This window comes from Chaetodon auriga, chromosome 11 (genome assembly GCF_051107435.1).
Source record: "Chaetodon auriga isolate fChaAug3 chromosome 11, fChaAug3.hap1, whole genome shotgun sequence".
Lineage (NCBI taxonomy): Eukaryota > Metazoa > Chordata > Actinopteri > Chaetodontiformes > Chaetodontidae > Chaetodon > Chaetodon auriga.
Genome location: NC_135084.1, coordinates 25623340 through 25637128, shown reverse-complemented (window position 1 = coordinate 25637128; position 13789 = coordinate 25623340). Strand labels below are relative to the sequence as shown.

Sequence of the window (13789 nt, the reverse complement as noted above, 5' to 3'; positions counted from 1 at the left end):
TGCACACAGAAAGGCCCCTTTCCTCGACCAGCAGGCACCGAAGGCATGGTGGCGCCCACAGCAAGAATCGAACCCAGGACCTTCTAGCTGTGAGGCGACAGTGTTACCACCGTGCCACCAAAGCTGCAGTAGGCAACAAATGTTGGATTTCTGTATGTTAAAGCATTTGGTCTCGATCTGCTCTACATGGAAAGTGTCATGAGACAACCTTTGTTGTGATGTGGTGTTATTTAAATACATTGAACTGAACTGAAATTAATTTTATGGTTAAATTCAAGCTTATTTGTCATAAAGCTGAAATTATATTGTTTCTCATGGGGCCAGTTTTTAAAAACCAACAAAACATTAGACAACATAAAAAATGCTCAAAATGCAGGATGGTTTCTTTTTGTTTGTCAAGTCACTGAACCTGAAACCAGCTATTTTCACCAGAGGGCATCAACGTATCATCAAAGTGGAGGAGGTTTTTCTTTCCTGTCTGTCTGGAATTCCACAGCTCTTTTCAAAAACACTCAGCCAGTTGGTCGTTTAGTCAGTTAGACATCAGCAAGAGGGGAAGCCAGTCCACTAGTCCATCATGGCCGTCAACATCCCAGGAGTGATCGTCATGGTGCTTTTCTACCTGCTGGTCCTCGGGACCGGCATCTGGGCTTCTTTCAAGTCCAAAAGGGAACAGAAGAAAAGTGCAGCCACTGGAATGGATATGGCCATACTGGGAAATCGTAACATTAGCTGGGTGGTGGGAGTCTTCACAATGACCGGTGAGGAGAGCGCAGTTGAGTTTCAATTCAAATCAATTTTATGTAACAAAAGTTGTCTCAGGACACTTTCCATATAGAGGCTCTGGGTAGGTAGCCATTTGCCTCCACCGGTTGGTTTGAGAGAGAAAGAGAGAGAGAAACAGAAATGCAATCACAGTAACAATGACAGTTGTAATAATAGACACAAGTGAGAAAACTGCTGTCTGTCCACTAAATGACTTGCTGTGTGTTCATCCATCCTGTAGCTACGTGGGTTGGAGGAGGCCTCATTGTTGGCACAGTTGAGATGGTGTACACGCCCTCCATGGGACTAATCTGGACAATTGTGATGTTGATGGCATACAGCTCGTCTTTTATTATCAGTAAGAGTTTCAAATTACATCTGACAGGATACTGCATGTCTGCATGTGTAATAAAACAAATGTAGCCTGTTAATCTAAATACAAAAAACAAAAAAAACTGCATCCAATTGTTGCATTTAAGTTTGGTGACTTTACAGATTAACTAACGAACTGAAACTCAGGGGGGTGTATAATTTTACGTTTCATGTTTAATGTTAAAAACAAAAGAAAAGAAATAGATATACAAAGTAAACTTGTTGCTGGATGTGATCTTTTTCACCTTCACTTGATTGATTGATTTTTTTTAATTTCTTAATTTTCTAAATGTGATCTGTCCTTTCATAAATCAAGCTGGCTTGGTGTTTGTTAAGCCATTGAGAGAAAGAAACTGTGTGACAATGATGGACCCTTTCCATATCAAGTACGGAAAAGTACTAACAGCTGGACTGAGCCTGGCATCACTTATTATTGATGTGGTCTGGGTGCCCTCAACACTACTTGGTTTAGGTACAGTATATATGAATGCCTTTCATATACATATATTGCATATACATATGTTTGTGTATTTGATGTATACACTGCCTGGCCAACAAAAAATTTGCCACCAAAAAAAAAGGTCACACACTAATATTTCGTTGGACAGCCTTTAGCTTTGATTATGGCAGATATTTGCTGTGTCATTGTTTTGATAAGCTTCTGCAGTGTCACAAGATTTATTTCCGTCCAGTGTCGCATTAATTTTTCACCAAGATCTTGTATTGATGATTGGAGAGTAGGACCACTGCGCACAGCCTTCTCCAGCACATCCCAAAGATTCTCAATGGGGTTAAAGTCTGGACTCTGTGGCAGTCAATCCATGTGTGAAAATGATGTCTCATGCTCCCTGAACCTCTCTTTCTCAATGTGAGCCCGATAAATCCTGGCATTGTCATCTTGGAATATGCCCGTGCCATCAGGGAGGAAAAAAATCCATTGATGGAATACCCTGGTCATTCAGTACATTCAGGTAGTCAGCTGAGCTCATTCTTTGGGCACACAATGTTTTTGAACCGAGACCTGGCCAACCAGCATCATAGCACTGCCCTCACAGGCTTGTACAGTAAGTACTAGGCACGATGGGTACATCACTTTATCTGCCTCTCTTCTTACCCTGATGTGCCCATCACCCTGGAACAGGATAAATCTGGACTCATCAGACCACATGGCCTTCGTCCATTGCTCCAGAGTCCAATCTTTATGCTCCCTAGCAAATTGAAGCCTTTTATTCTGATTAGCCTCACTGATGAGTGGTTTTCTTGAGGCTACACAGCTGTTCAGTCCCAATTCCTTGAGTTCCCTTTGCATTGTGTGTGTGGAAACGCTCTTACTGTCACAATTAAACATAGCTCTGAGCTCTACTATTGTTTTTCTACAATTTGATTTCACCAAACGTTTAAGTGATCGCCGATCATGATCAATCAGGATTTTTTCTGACCATATTTCTTCCTTGAAGACGATGATTCCCTAATATCCTTCCAGTTTTTAATAATGCCTTGGACAGTTCTTACCCCAATTTAAGTAGTTTCTGCAATATCCAAGATATTTTCTTTGCTTGATGCATGCCAATGATTTGACCCTTCTCAAACAGAGTAACATCTTTTCCACGACCACGGGATGTGTCTTTCGACATGGTTGTTTAAGAAATGAGAAGCTACTCATTGCATCAGTTGGGGTTAAATAACTTGTTGCAGGCTGAAAGATAATTGCCCATGCAGTAATTATCCAATAGGAGGCTCTAACCTATTTGCTTTGTTAAATCCAGGTGGTGACTTTTTATTTTTGGGCCAGGCAGTGGACTTTTTCATTTCAGTACAGTAAATGTATACATGGATGTAAATTCGCCTCTACACAATGTCGATGTGACTTGCTATCATGAACATGAACATGTAACTCTGACAGAAAGACATGGTGAGGTCATAAAATGTCCCTGATGGAATGTGTTTGACAGGAGGAACCATGAGTGTGGTCCTGGATTTGTCCAACACTGTGTGCATCTGGATCTCCGCTGCAGTCGCCATTATCTACACGCTGCTGGGAGGCCTCTACTCTGTGGCCTACACAGATATTATACAGCTTGTCCTCATATTTGTCAGCTTGGTGAGTTTGGCTTTTTGTTTGAAAGAACTTACACAAGGCACCAAAATCTCCAAAGGATGCTTTTTAAAGATGTGTGTGTTCATCATTTACCTTTTCATTTGTCTCTGCAGTGGCTCTGTGTTCCCTTTGTTATGATGAGTCCTTCCACCATGGACATTAGCCAGACACTGATGAACAACACCTTACACGCTCCCTGGATTGGTGAACCAGCGCTGAAAAAGACCTGGATCATGATTGATAACTTCTTATTCTTTGTAAGGAAGCAACAATACAGCCTACATCAAACACAGTTCAGTCTGGTTTTGATGGATATCTTCAGAGTGATGATAAAAAACATAAAGATTTAAATAGTAGACTGTTTTTCATTGTAACTAAATAATTAGAGTGGCTGTAATTAAAGACTATTATCTGAAACAGCATGTCTGTCAATGTCAAAGTTAAATTAACCATCCTATGACTGGAATTTAACGTTCAACAGACGATCCCTTTCATTTGAATGAATGCTTCAGTGATAATAGCAGGCAGACATTTTTTCAGCATTTAATTGATGTGGACGTCACATTCGTGATTAAATTAACAACTGTCTGTTTTTCAGGCTCTGGGGTCTCTGGGATACCAGCCCATCCATCAGAGGACCTTGTCAGCTTCTACCCCAACAACAGCCAAGCTCACATGCTTTGCTGCAGCTTTCATCTTACATGTATTTGGGATACCTCTTATACTGCTGGGGGCAGCATCTGCATCCACAGGTATTAACAGTTTCTACATACTGGGGTAAACTGTGAAAACTCAAGTCTATATTTTGATCGTATACACGCATGAATGACTTAACATTTCCATTACAAGTCAAGGAAGACCGTCCATCTAGAAAGTCTGTGAACAGCTTTTATGGCAGCCACCATTCCTTCCACTGAAATGTTTTTGAGCAAGGTTTAGAACCAGTAGCTGTAATTTCTCTATTGGTCTCAGATCTCTTTGTGGAGGGGCAAGAATTTGCTCTGAGACATCAGACAACCAGTGATCAACAAGTCAGGAATTGATAATTCTCACGGAAAATTAAGAAGCTCACCAAATCTGCAGCAATTCAGACAAATTTCAGTTCACCTGAAAATAAAAATCTCTCCTCTTTGTTGGTGACCCAAACTCTGTTTAAACCTTAACATACAGAAGAAATGGTCAGTTCTCTTTTACTTCATGATGTTGTTTTCATGAAAGAACAAGACCTTTACATAACAAAGAGTGAAACAACAGAAAAAGAAATATTGAGAGCTGCATAGAGTATTGCAGAGTAGAAGAGGGAACACGTCTTTGGGGTTGTCCTCACGAGACCTAGTTTGCTCAGAGTGCAGCATTTGATGATACTGATGATACTTGAAATTTTATCTTAAAGTAATGATGATAGTCATTTTTCCTTGAGTATTTACAGTAGGCCCTTCTTAAAATCAGTCAGACAGATAACTGGAGCATTTTTCAGTCTTTCTTTCTTCTGTGTCCATGACTCAGACTGGAACCAGACTACTTATGGTTCTCCATCTCCATATGAACGTGGGGAAGCAGCGATCGTTCTGCCCATCGCCCTGCAGCACCTCACCCCACCCTTCATCTCCATTATTGGCATTGGATGTGTGGCTGCCGCCGTGATGTCATCAGCTGACTCTGCTTTGCTTTCTGCAGCTTCTGTCTTCACTGCTAACATCTACAAGAGCATCCTGAGACCTCAGGTGAGAGAGTTTGCTATTGTGAAGGTGTGATGTTTATTTTGAATGAAAGGCAATGGAGTGCAGGAAAGTATCAATGGTATAAAGTGACATGATGGAGAAACAAAGTAGGAAGAAGTGAAGAAGATTAGAGAGAGGTATCTGAAAGCAGGATAGTCTCAGTCTGTTGAACTGTTCTTCATCGTCTCTTATCTCTTCTTCAGGCATCAGACAGAGAGAGTCAGTGGGTGATCCGTGCTTCTGTGGTGGTCGTGGGCTTGGTTGCTACATCACTGACCAGCATAAAAAACAGCGTCATACTGTTCTGGTTCCTTACTGGTGAAGTGGCCTACATCATCGTCTTCCCTCAACTCGTCTGTGTCCTCTTCTTTAACATCTCCAATGGTTACGGGGCTATTATGGGCTGCCTGGTGGGAGTTGTTTTAAGACTGCTCAGTGGAGACCCATCTCTAGGAATAGCACCAGTCATCCACTTCCCAGGATGCACTCTTGAGGACGGGGTTTATGTCCAGTACTCTCCAGTTAAGACCATCTCCATGCTGTCTGCCATTGCTGCCATCTTGTCGTTCTCCTACCTGGCTTCTGTGGTCTTCAACAAAGGCATGCTTCCTGAGAAGTGGGATGTGTTCAAAGTGAAAGCCCACCAATCACCACAACCACTGACACCAACAGATGCTGCCACAGGACAGAATGAGAATGAGAAATTGAACAGAAACGACGCTGAGATGGAGGCATCAGAGCCAATGATTAGCACAAAATGTTAGTGTCCCTGTGTGTACAGTAGTATCTGTTGTCTCAAAATAAAATATAGACCAGTAAATATAAGTGCATCACACAAATATCTGGATCCAAAACTTAAACGTATTGTGAAACATGTATAATGTGTTTCAAGGCGGTGCCTTCCTTCATCAAAGTTGCTCTCACAGCACATTCGTACTGATTAGGAATTCTCTGTCTCTGTGATGTGTGCTTCATTTCACACATGAGCATTAGTTTTTTGTCAATTCTGAAAATGTCTTATAAATATCATTTATACAAGACACAATGACAGAATAATACTTGACTTTTGTTTGCATTCTGGTGTCCTGCCTTGTATTTGCTAGATGGGGAACATTCTGTTGTGCTGCAGGGTATTTTTTCCCTCTTTTTTCTGGCAAGGTGTCATAAATATTAAAATTTTCCAATCCCATAACACCTGGGGCCTTGATTGATCATTACATATATTTTATGAAATCAAGAAATTTGAATTGAATAGCTTGAATGAAGCCAACCATCAATCCATCTATTCATTGTGGTGGCGGCAAGGTGAGCAAGTAGTAAAGACGTTCCTCTCCCCATGAATGTTTTCCAGCTCATAGTTGAGGCAACATTTAGCATGAGAGAAACAGAATATAAAAACAATGGAACGTTTCTCCTCTTTCCTGCCTGTCTTCCTCTCACATGCTCCCTTTTCTTCTTCTCATATCTTTCACTGGGCTGTTCAAGCTTTAAGTGGAAAGGTACAGAGCGGTGGATGGTCGACTCTGTTTTCAGAAATGATCCTTGGGTGCTAGACACTACATTTCACAGATAAAACAATGCAGACACCTTCTGACACATGGAAAGTTACAGAGGGAAAAGAAATGTGGACATTGTCAAGCAAAGGTGACACACTGTACCTTAAACTGAGAGAAGACTGGAGTTAGACATTGTGATGACCCATGTTTTACCAGTCCTGACTCTTTGATGTTGAGGACAACGTGAAAATTTCAGTCCAAAAATACCTTTAATCCGAGAAAGAAATGTACAACTTAATTAAATGAATTAACAAGGATGGAGTGTGGAAATATGGATGTAGTCAGTATTGTCAAGCATGTATGGATGAATGACAATATATGAGTGAGTGTTCTAAAACACCCAGATGACACTAAAAAGGTGTGTAGAACATTGTGACGAAGGCCTCGTCACACGACAAAGGTGGCACATGGTGAAGCTAACACGCAGTCTTTCATACATTCCCGGTTCAGAAAACACATAGTTCCCCCCTGTTCCTGTGGTGAGTGCATGCACCACATTGGCCCTAAGGTTTAAACATCACATACACATTCCCTACAAAGGTATAAACGAATTAAACCACACATCAGGCTAGTTATCTTCAGTTTATTCACTCATGGGTTACCAGTGCTGCTGCTGCCATGCTGGTGCTCTCTTCCTCTGTGCCTGGGGTGGGAACCAGAGCAGCTGAAGCAGCCGCCTTATATGGTGGGGAAATGGTGCTGGCCATACCATGTTCCTCTGAGTGGAGGGGAGATTTGGGGTCAGCAGGAATATCAGGTTGTGCTGTGGTCAAATGGAGCCAGGTACGCTGATTTTTTTTTTTTGCTGTGATGATTTGGGTGTGTGTATTGTATTAGTGGGGTTAAAGGGGAACCTGTTTATGAATGTGTGGTGGTCAGAAATAGCAGTTTGGGGTGATAATTGGAAATTGGTTGGGCTTGGGGAGGGGCTTAGTCCTTTTAATGCTCTGGCCAACAAGGCACTCGAGGAGAGAGGTGATGGGATGCCACACAGAAAGAATGTGAAGGGTGCTGCAGTGCCGCACGGGTCAGTTTTTTTTGTTTTTGTTTTTCACTGTAAATAAAAACATGGCGCTTCACTCATTGCGACTCCAGCCATCCTTTTTTGTGTAATGTAAGAATCCCACATTTTGTGACAAACATGAAGACATGTTGATTGACAGTGGCAGTGATTGATGAACATACAAGTTAAAAACTCTGCATCTTTGGTCAATAAATGGCCATTCAGTAGATGTTCTGGTGTCAGAGGTTGGTATCAGATCCGTGATTGCTGGTGAGGAGTCAGTGGGGACAGGTGAGAGGGGTGAGGGGGGTGTGAATAGCGAGTACTAACAAAAACCCTGCACCTACTGGTGATGAGGAGGGCCGGATAATACCTGCAGCCAAGGATTCCTGAATATAGATCTCCACCTCATCTCTTCCTGGGCATGAACGGTGATAGAGTCTGCCTTCCTTGGTGGTGGTGGCATGGGGGCACAGTGGAAACACTGTCGCCTCACAGCTAGAAGGCCCCAGGTTTGATTCCCACCTGGGACGCTGTGGGCGCTGAGGGCATGTCCTCCACCATGCCCTCAGTGCCTGCTGCCCTTATCTCGAGGGGCCTTTCTGTGTGGAGTTAGCATGTTCTCCCCGTGCTCACCTGGGGTATCCTCCATAAAATGAATCCCCCCCCTCTAAAAACATGCTTGAAGATCACCACCTGACCAACGGTGACGATAAGGAAACTGGGTCCCATTGGCAGCCCACTGCTCCTGCTCTGCCGCAGAGGAAGGACTGACCAAGTATGGGTCAAAAGTGGAGAAGAATTTCGCCAAGCATGGCGTGTGTGTTTGCATGCACTGTGTGGCGTGACTAATAAAGCATGTCATTCCTTCTGTCTGAGAAAATCTTCATTGTTCACATTACAACTGTAAAGAGCTTGAATTTCACACTCTTATGACATGACTTGATTAAAAAGAACAGAGGCACAAGATTGTTGTTTATTTAACCTGAAGAAAATCAAATTAAAGCTGCAGTAGGCAACAAATGTTGGATTTCTGTACGTTAAAGCATTTGGTCTTGATCTGCTCTACATGGAAAGTGTCATGAGACAACCTTTGTTGTGATGTGGTGTTATTTAAATACATTGAACTGAACTGAAATTAATTTTATGGTTAAATTCAAGCTTATTTGTCATAAAGCTGAAATTATATTGTTTCTCCTGGGGCCAGTTTTTAAAAACCAACAAAACATTAGACAACATAAAAATGCAGGATGGTTTCTGTTTGCTTGTCAAGTCACTGAACCTGAAATCAGCTATTTTCACCAGAGGGCATCAACGTATCATCAAAGTGGAGGAGGTTTTTCTTTTCTGTCTGTCTGGAATTCCACGGCTCTTTTCAAAAACACTCAGCCAGTTAGTCGTTTAATCAGTCAGACATCAGTAAGAGGAGAATCCAGTCCACTAGTCCATCATGGCCGTCAACATCCCAGGAGTGATCGTCATGGTGTTTTTCTACCTGCTGGTCCTCGGGACCGGCATCTGGGCTTCTTTCAAGTCCAAAAGGGAACAGAAGAAAAGTGCAGCCACTGGAATGGATATGGCCATACTGGGAAATCGTAACATTAGCTGGGTGGTGGGAGTCTTCACAATGACCGGTGAGGAGAGCGCAGTTCAGTTTCAATTCAAATCAATTTTATGTAACAAAAGTTGTCTCAGGACACTTTCCATATAGAGGCTCTGGGTAGGTGGCCATTTGCCTCCACCGGTTGGTTTGAGAGAGAAAGAGAGAGAGAAACAGAAATGTAATCACAGTAACAATGACAGTTGTAATAATAGACACAAGTGAGAAAACTAGGATTGAAACTGTATTACTGTAAATTCCAAGAAGTCCTAATAATTAAGGAAATTATTTAGAGAAATATAAATATAGGATGAGTTCTTTATGGGATAGGTTTTCCATCTGTTGGCTGCAACTTTACAGAGAAAGTTTGAGAAGCAAGATGTTTTGAATAAAGTAACATGTCTATGCATGTCAAAAATAATCATTAATTCAATTACTAGTTGTAATTTTCTAGTTGTGTACCCAGGGGCTGAGAACGGTCGGAGAACTCCCAGCCTGTAATCACTGGCCAAAAGAAATGTTTTCCAGAGAAGTTTCACCAGGTACTCTTGGGTAATTTGCAGAGTCACCTGAGTGTCGTTAAGATGAAATCAGTCAGTCATCTGAGTTCTACAGTTTCTTTGCCAAGTTAAAGGAACAAGTCATCACTTTATGGCTGCTGCTCCAGAGTTGTAAAATTCTGTCTCTTAATCAGGGCTGGACATCAACCGGGAAAAGTGGCCAACTGTCCTGGGGCCCCAGACCCTAAGGCTCCTGGCTCACTGCGTGACACTTAATTAACTGTAATTTAATAATTGCAAATTTCCAACAAGCCCATCAGAATAAGATAAAGCAATAAGGGCTACGAGGTGGCTCCTGCTTTATTATGTTGTTATTGAGTGGCCCAGTGTCAAAATCTAGTTTTAATACCTTGATTTTTTTTCAGTTGATGATGATCCCACTGAAAGTTTATTAAAGGTGATGAAATTTCACCCAAACTTTTGCCCAAATATCTGCTGTCTGTCCACTCAATGACTTGCTGTGTGTTCATCCATCCTGTAGCTACGTGGGTCGGAGGAGGCCTCATTGTTGGCACAGTTGAGGTGGTGTACACGCCCTCCATGGGACTAATCTGGACAATCGTGATGTTGATGGCATACAGCTCGTCTTTTATTATCAGTAAGAGTTTCAAATACATCTGACAGGATACTGCATGTCTGCATGTGTAATAAAACAAATGTAGCCTGTTAATCTAAAAACAAAAAACAAAAAAACTGCATCCAATTGTTGCATTTAAGTTTGGTGACTTTACAGATTAACTAAATAACTGAAACTCAGGGGGGTGTAAAATTTTACGTTTTATGTTTAATGTTAAAAACAAAAGAGAAGAAATAGATATACAAAGTAAACTTGTTGCTGGATGTGATCTTTTTCACCTTCACTTGATTGATTGATTGATTTTTTTGTTCTAATTGTGATGTGATCGGTCCTTTCATAAATCAAGCTGGCTTGGTGTTTGTCAAGCCAATGAGAGAAAGAAACTGTGTGACGATGCTGGACCCTTTCCATATCAAGTACGGAAAAGTACTAACAGCTGGACTGAGCCTGGCATCACTTATTATTGATGTGGTCTGGGTGCCCGCAACGCTACTTGGTTTAGGTACAATATATATGAATGCACATATATTTGTATATTTGATATATACTTTGTCATATCAGTACAGTAAATGTATACATGGATGTAAATTTGCACCTTCACTATGTCGATGTGACTTGCTACAATGAACATGAACATGTAACTCTGACAGAAAGACATGGTCACAAAATGTCCCTGTTGGAATGTGTTTGACAGGAGGAACCATGAGTGTGGTCCTGGATTTGTCCAACACTGTGTGCATCTGGATATCTGCTGCGGTCGCCATTATCTACACGCTGCTGGGAGGCCTCTACTCTGTGGCCTACACAGATATTATACAGCTTGTCCTCATATTTGTCAGCTTGGTGAGTTTGGCTTTTTGTTTGAAAGAACTTACACAAGGCACCAAATCCCCAAAGGATGCTTTTTAAAGATGTGTGTGTTTATCATTTACCTTTTCATTTGTCTCTGCAGTGGCTCTGTGTTCCCTTTGTTATGATGAGTCCTTCCACCATGGACATTAGCCAGACACTGATGAACAACACCTTACACGCTCCCTGGATTGGTGAACCAGAGCTGAAAAAGACCTGGATCATGATTGATAACTTCTTATTCTTTGTAAGGAAGCAACAATACAGCCTACATCCAACACAGTTCAGTCTGGTTTTGATGGATATCTTCAGAGTGATGATAAATAACATAAAGATTTAAATAGTAGACTGTTTTTCATTGTAACTAAATAATTAGAGTGGCTGTAATTAAAGACTATTATCTGAAACAGCATGTCTGTCAATGTCAAAGTTAAATTAACCATCCTATGACTGGAATTTAATGTTTAAGAGACGATCCCTTTCATTTGAATGAATGCTTCAGTGATAATAGCAGGCAGACATTTTTCAGCATTTAATTGATGTGGACGTCACATTCGTGATTAAATTAACAACTGTCTGTTTTTCAGGCTCTGGGGTCTCTGGGATACCAGGCCATCCATCAGAGGACCTTGTCAGCTTCTACCCCAACAACAGCCAAGCTCACATGCTTTGCTGCAGCTTTCACTTTTCTTGTGTTTGGGATACCTATTATACTGCTGGGGGCAGCATCTGCATCCACAGGTATTAACAGTTTCTACATACTGGGGTAAACTGTGAAAACTCAAGTCTATATTTTGATCGTATAAACGCATGAATGACTTAATATTTCCATTACAAGTCAAGGAAGACCGTCCATCTAGAAAGTCTGTGAACAGCTTTTATGGCAGCCACCATTCCTTCCACTGAAATGTTTTTGAGCAAGGTTTAGAACCAGTAGCTGTAATTTCTCTATTGGTCTCAGATCTCTTTGTGGAGGGGCAAGAATTTGCTCTGAGACATCAGACAACCAGTGATCAACAAGTCAGGAATTGATAATTCTCACGGAAAAATAAGAAGCTCACCAAATCTGCAGCAATTCAGACAAATTTCAGTTCACCTGAAAATAAAAATCTCTCCTCTTTGTTGGTGACCCAAACTCTGTTTAAACCTTAACATACAGAAGAAATGGTCAGTTCTCTTTTACTTCATGATGTTGTTTTCATGAAAGAACAAGACCTTTACATAACAAAGAATGAAACAACAGAAAAAGAAATATTGAGAGTTGCATAGAGTATTGCAGAGTAGAAGAGGGAACACGTCTTTGGTATAGTTTGCTCAGAGTGCAGCATTTGATGATACTTCTTGAAATTTTATCTTAAAGTAATGATGATAGTCATTTTTCCTTGAGTATTTACAGTAGGCCCTTCTTAAAATCAGTCAGACAGATAACTGGAGCATTTTTCAGTCTTTCCTTCTTCTGTGTCCATGACTCAGACTGGAACCAGACTACTTATGGTTCTCCATCTCCATATGAACGTGGGGAAGCAGCTTTCGTTCTGCCCATCGCCCTGCAGCACCTCACCCCACCCTTCATCTCCATTATTGGCATTGGATGTGTGGCTGCCGCCGTGATGTCATCAGCTGACTCTGCTTTGCTTTCTGCAGCTTCTGTCTTCACTGCTAACATCTACAAGAGCATCCTGAGACCTCAGGTGAGAGAGTTTGCTATTGTGAAGGTGTGATGTTTATTTTGAAAGAAAGGCAATGGAGTGCAGGAAAGTATCAATGGTATAAAGTGACATGATGGAGAAACAAAGTAGGAAGAAGTGAAGAAGATTAGAGAGAGATATCTGAAAGCAGGATAGTCTCAGTCTGTTGAACTGTTCTTCATCGTCTCTTATCTCTTCTTCAGGCATCAGACAGAGAGAGTCAGTGGGTGATCCGTGCTTCTGTGGTGGTCGCGGGCTTGGTTGGTACATCACTGACCAGCATGAAGAACAGCGTCATACTGTTCTGGTTCCTTAGTAGTGAAGTGGCCTACATCATCGTCTTCCCTCAACTCGTCTGTGTCCTCTTCTTCAACATCTCCAATGGTTACGGGGCTATTATGGGCTGCCTGGTGGGAGTTGTTTTAAGACTGCTCAGTGGAGACCCATCTCTAGGAATAGCACCAGTCATCCACTTCCCAGGATGCACTCTTGAGGACGGGGTTTATGTCCAGTACTCTCCAGTTAGGACCATCTCCATGCTGTCTGCCATTGCTGCTATCTTGTCGTTCTCCTACCTGGCTTCTGTGCTCTTCAACAAAGGCATGCTTCCTGAGAAGTGGGATGTGTTCAAAGTGAAAGCCCATCAATCACCACAACCACTGACACCAACAGATGCTGCCACAGGACAGAATGAGAATGAGACATTCAACAGAAACGACTCTGAGATGGAGGCATCAGAGCCAATGATTAGCACAAAATGTTAGTGTTCCTGTGTGTACAGTAGTATCTGTTGTCTCAAATAAAATAAAGACCATTAAACATTATTGCATCACACAAATTTCTGCATCCAAAACATAATTGTACTGTATTGTTAGCACTTGGTTCTTTGTTGGAAGCCCAAGAACAGTCCGAAGCAATCTTCAGTTCACAGTCAAAGTATTTATTGAGGTCACATATAAAGTAATACAGCGCTGGTCTCAGAAAGTCAGAGTTCCCTGAG

The 13789-nt window shown here is 41.6% G+C and overlaps 2 protein-coding genes across 2 annotated transcripts; both read left to right on the top strand.

Moving 5' to 3' along the window:
- Positions 1 to 577: 577 nt before the first annotated feature.
- On the top strand, positions 578 to 5720 carry LOC143328460 (high-affinity choline transporter 1-like). Its single transcript, XM_076743608.1, has 8 exons — positions 578 to 761; positions 1007 to 1123; positions 1454 to 1609; positions 3090 to 3238; positions 3349 to 3492; positions 3834 to 3987; positions 4742 to 4959; positions 5160 to 5720. Exons 1-8 carry the CDS (start codon positions 578 to 580, stop codon positions 5718 to 5720), a joined length of 1683 nt encoding a protein of 560 aa, XP_076599723.1.
- A 3245-nt stretch (positions 5721 to 8965) lies between these two features.
- LOC143328470 (high-affinity choline transporter 1-like) lies at positions 8966 to 13553 on the top strand. The gene is made up of 8 exons (XM_076743621.1): positions 8966 to 9149; positions 10157 to 10273; positions 10599 to 10754; positions 10947 to 11095; positions 11205 to 11348; positions 11689 to 11842; positions 12575 to 12792; positions 12993 to 13553. The coding sequence occupies exons 1-8, from the start codon at positions 8966 to 8968 to the stop codon at positions 13551 to 13553; spliced, it is 1683 nt and encodes a 560-aa protein (XP_076599736.1).
- The last annotated feature ends 236 nt before the right edge of the window (positions 13554 to 13789 follow it).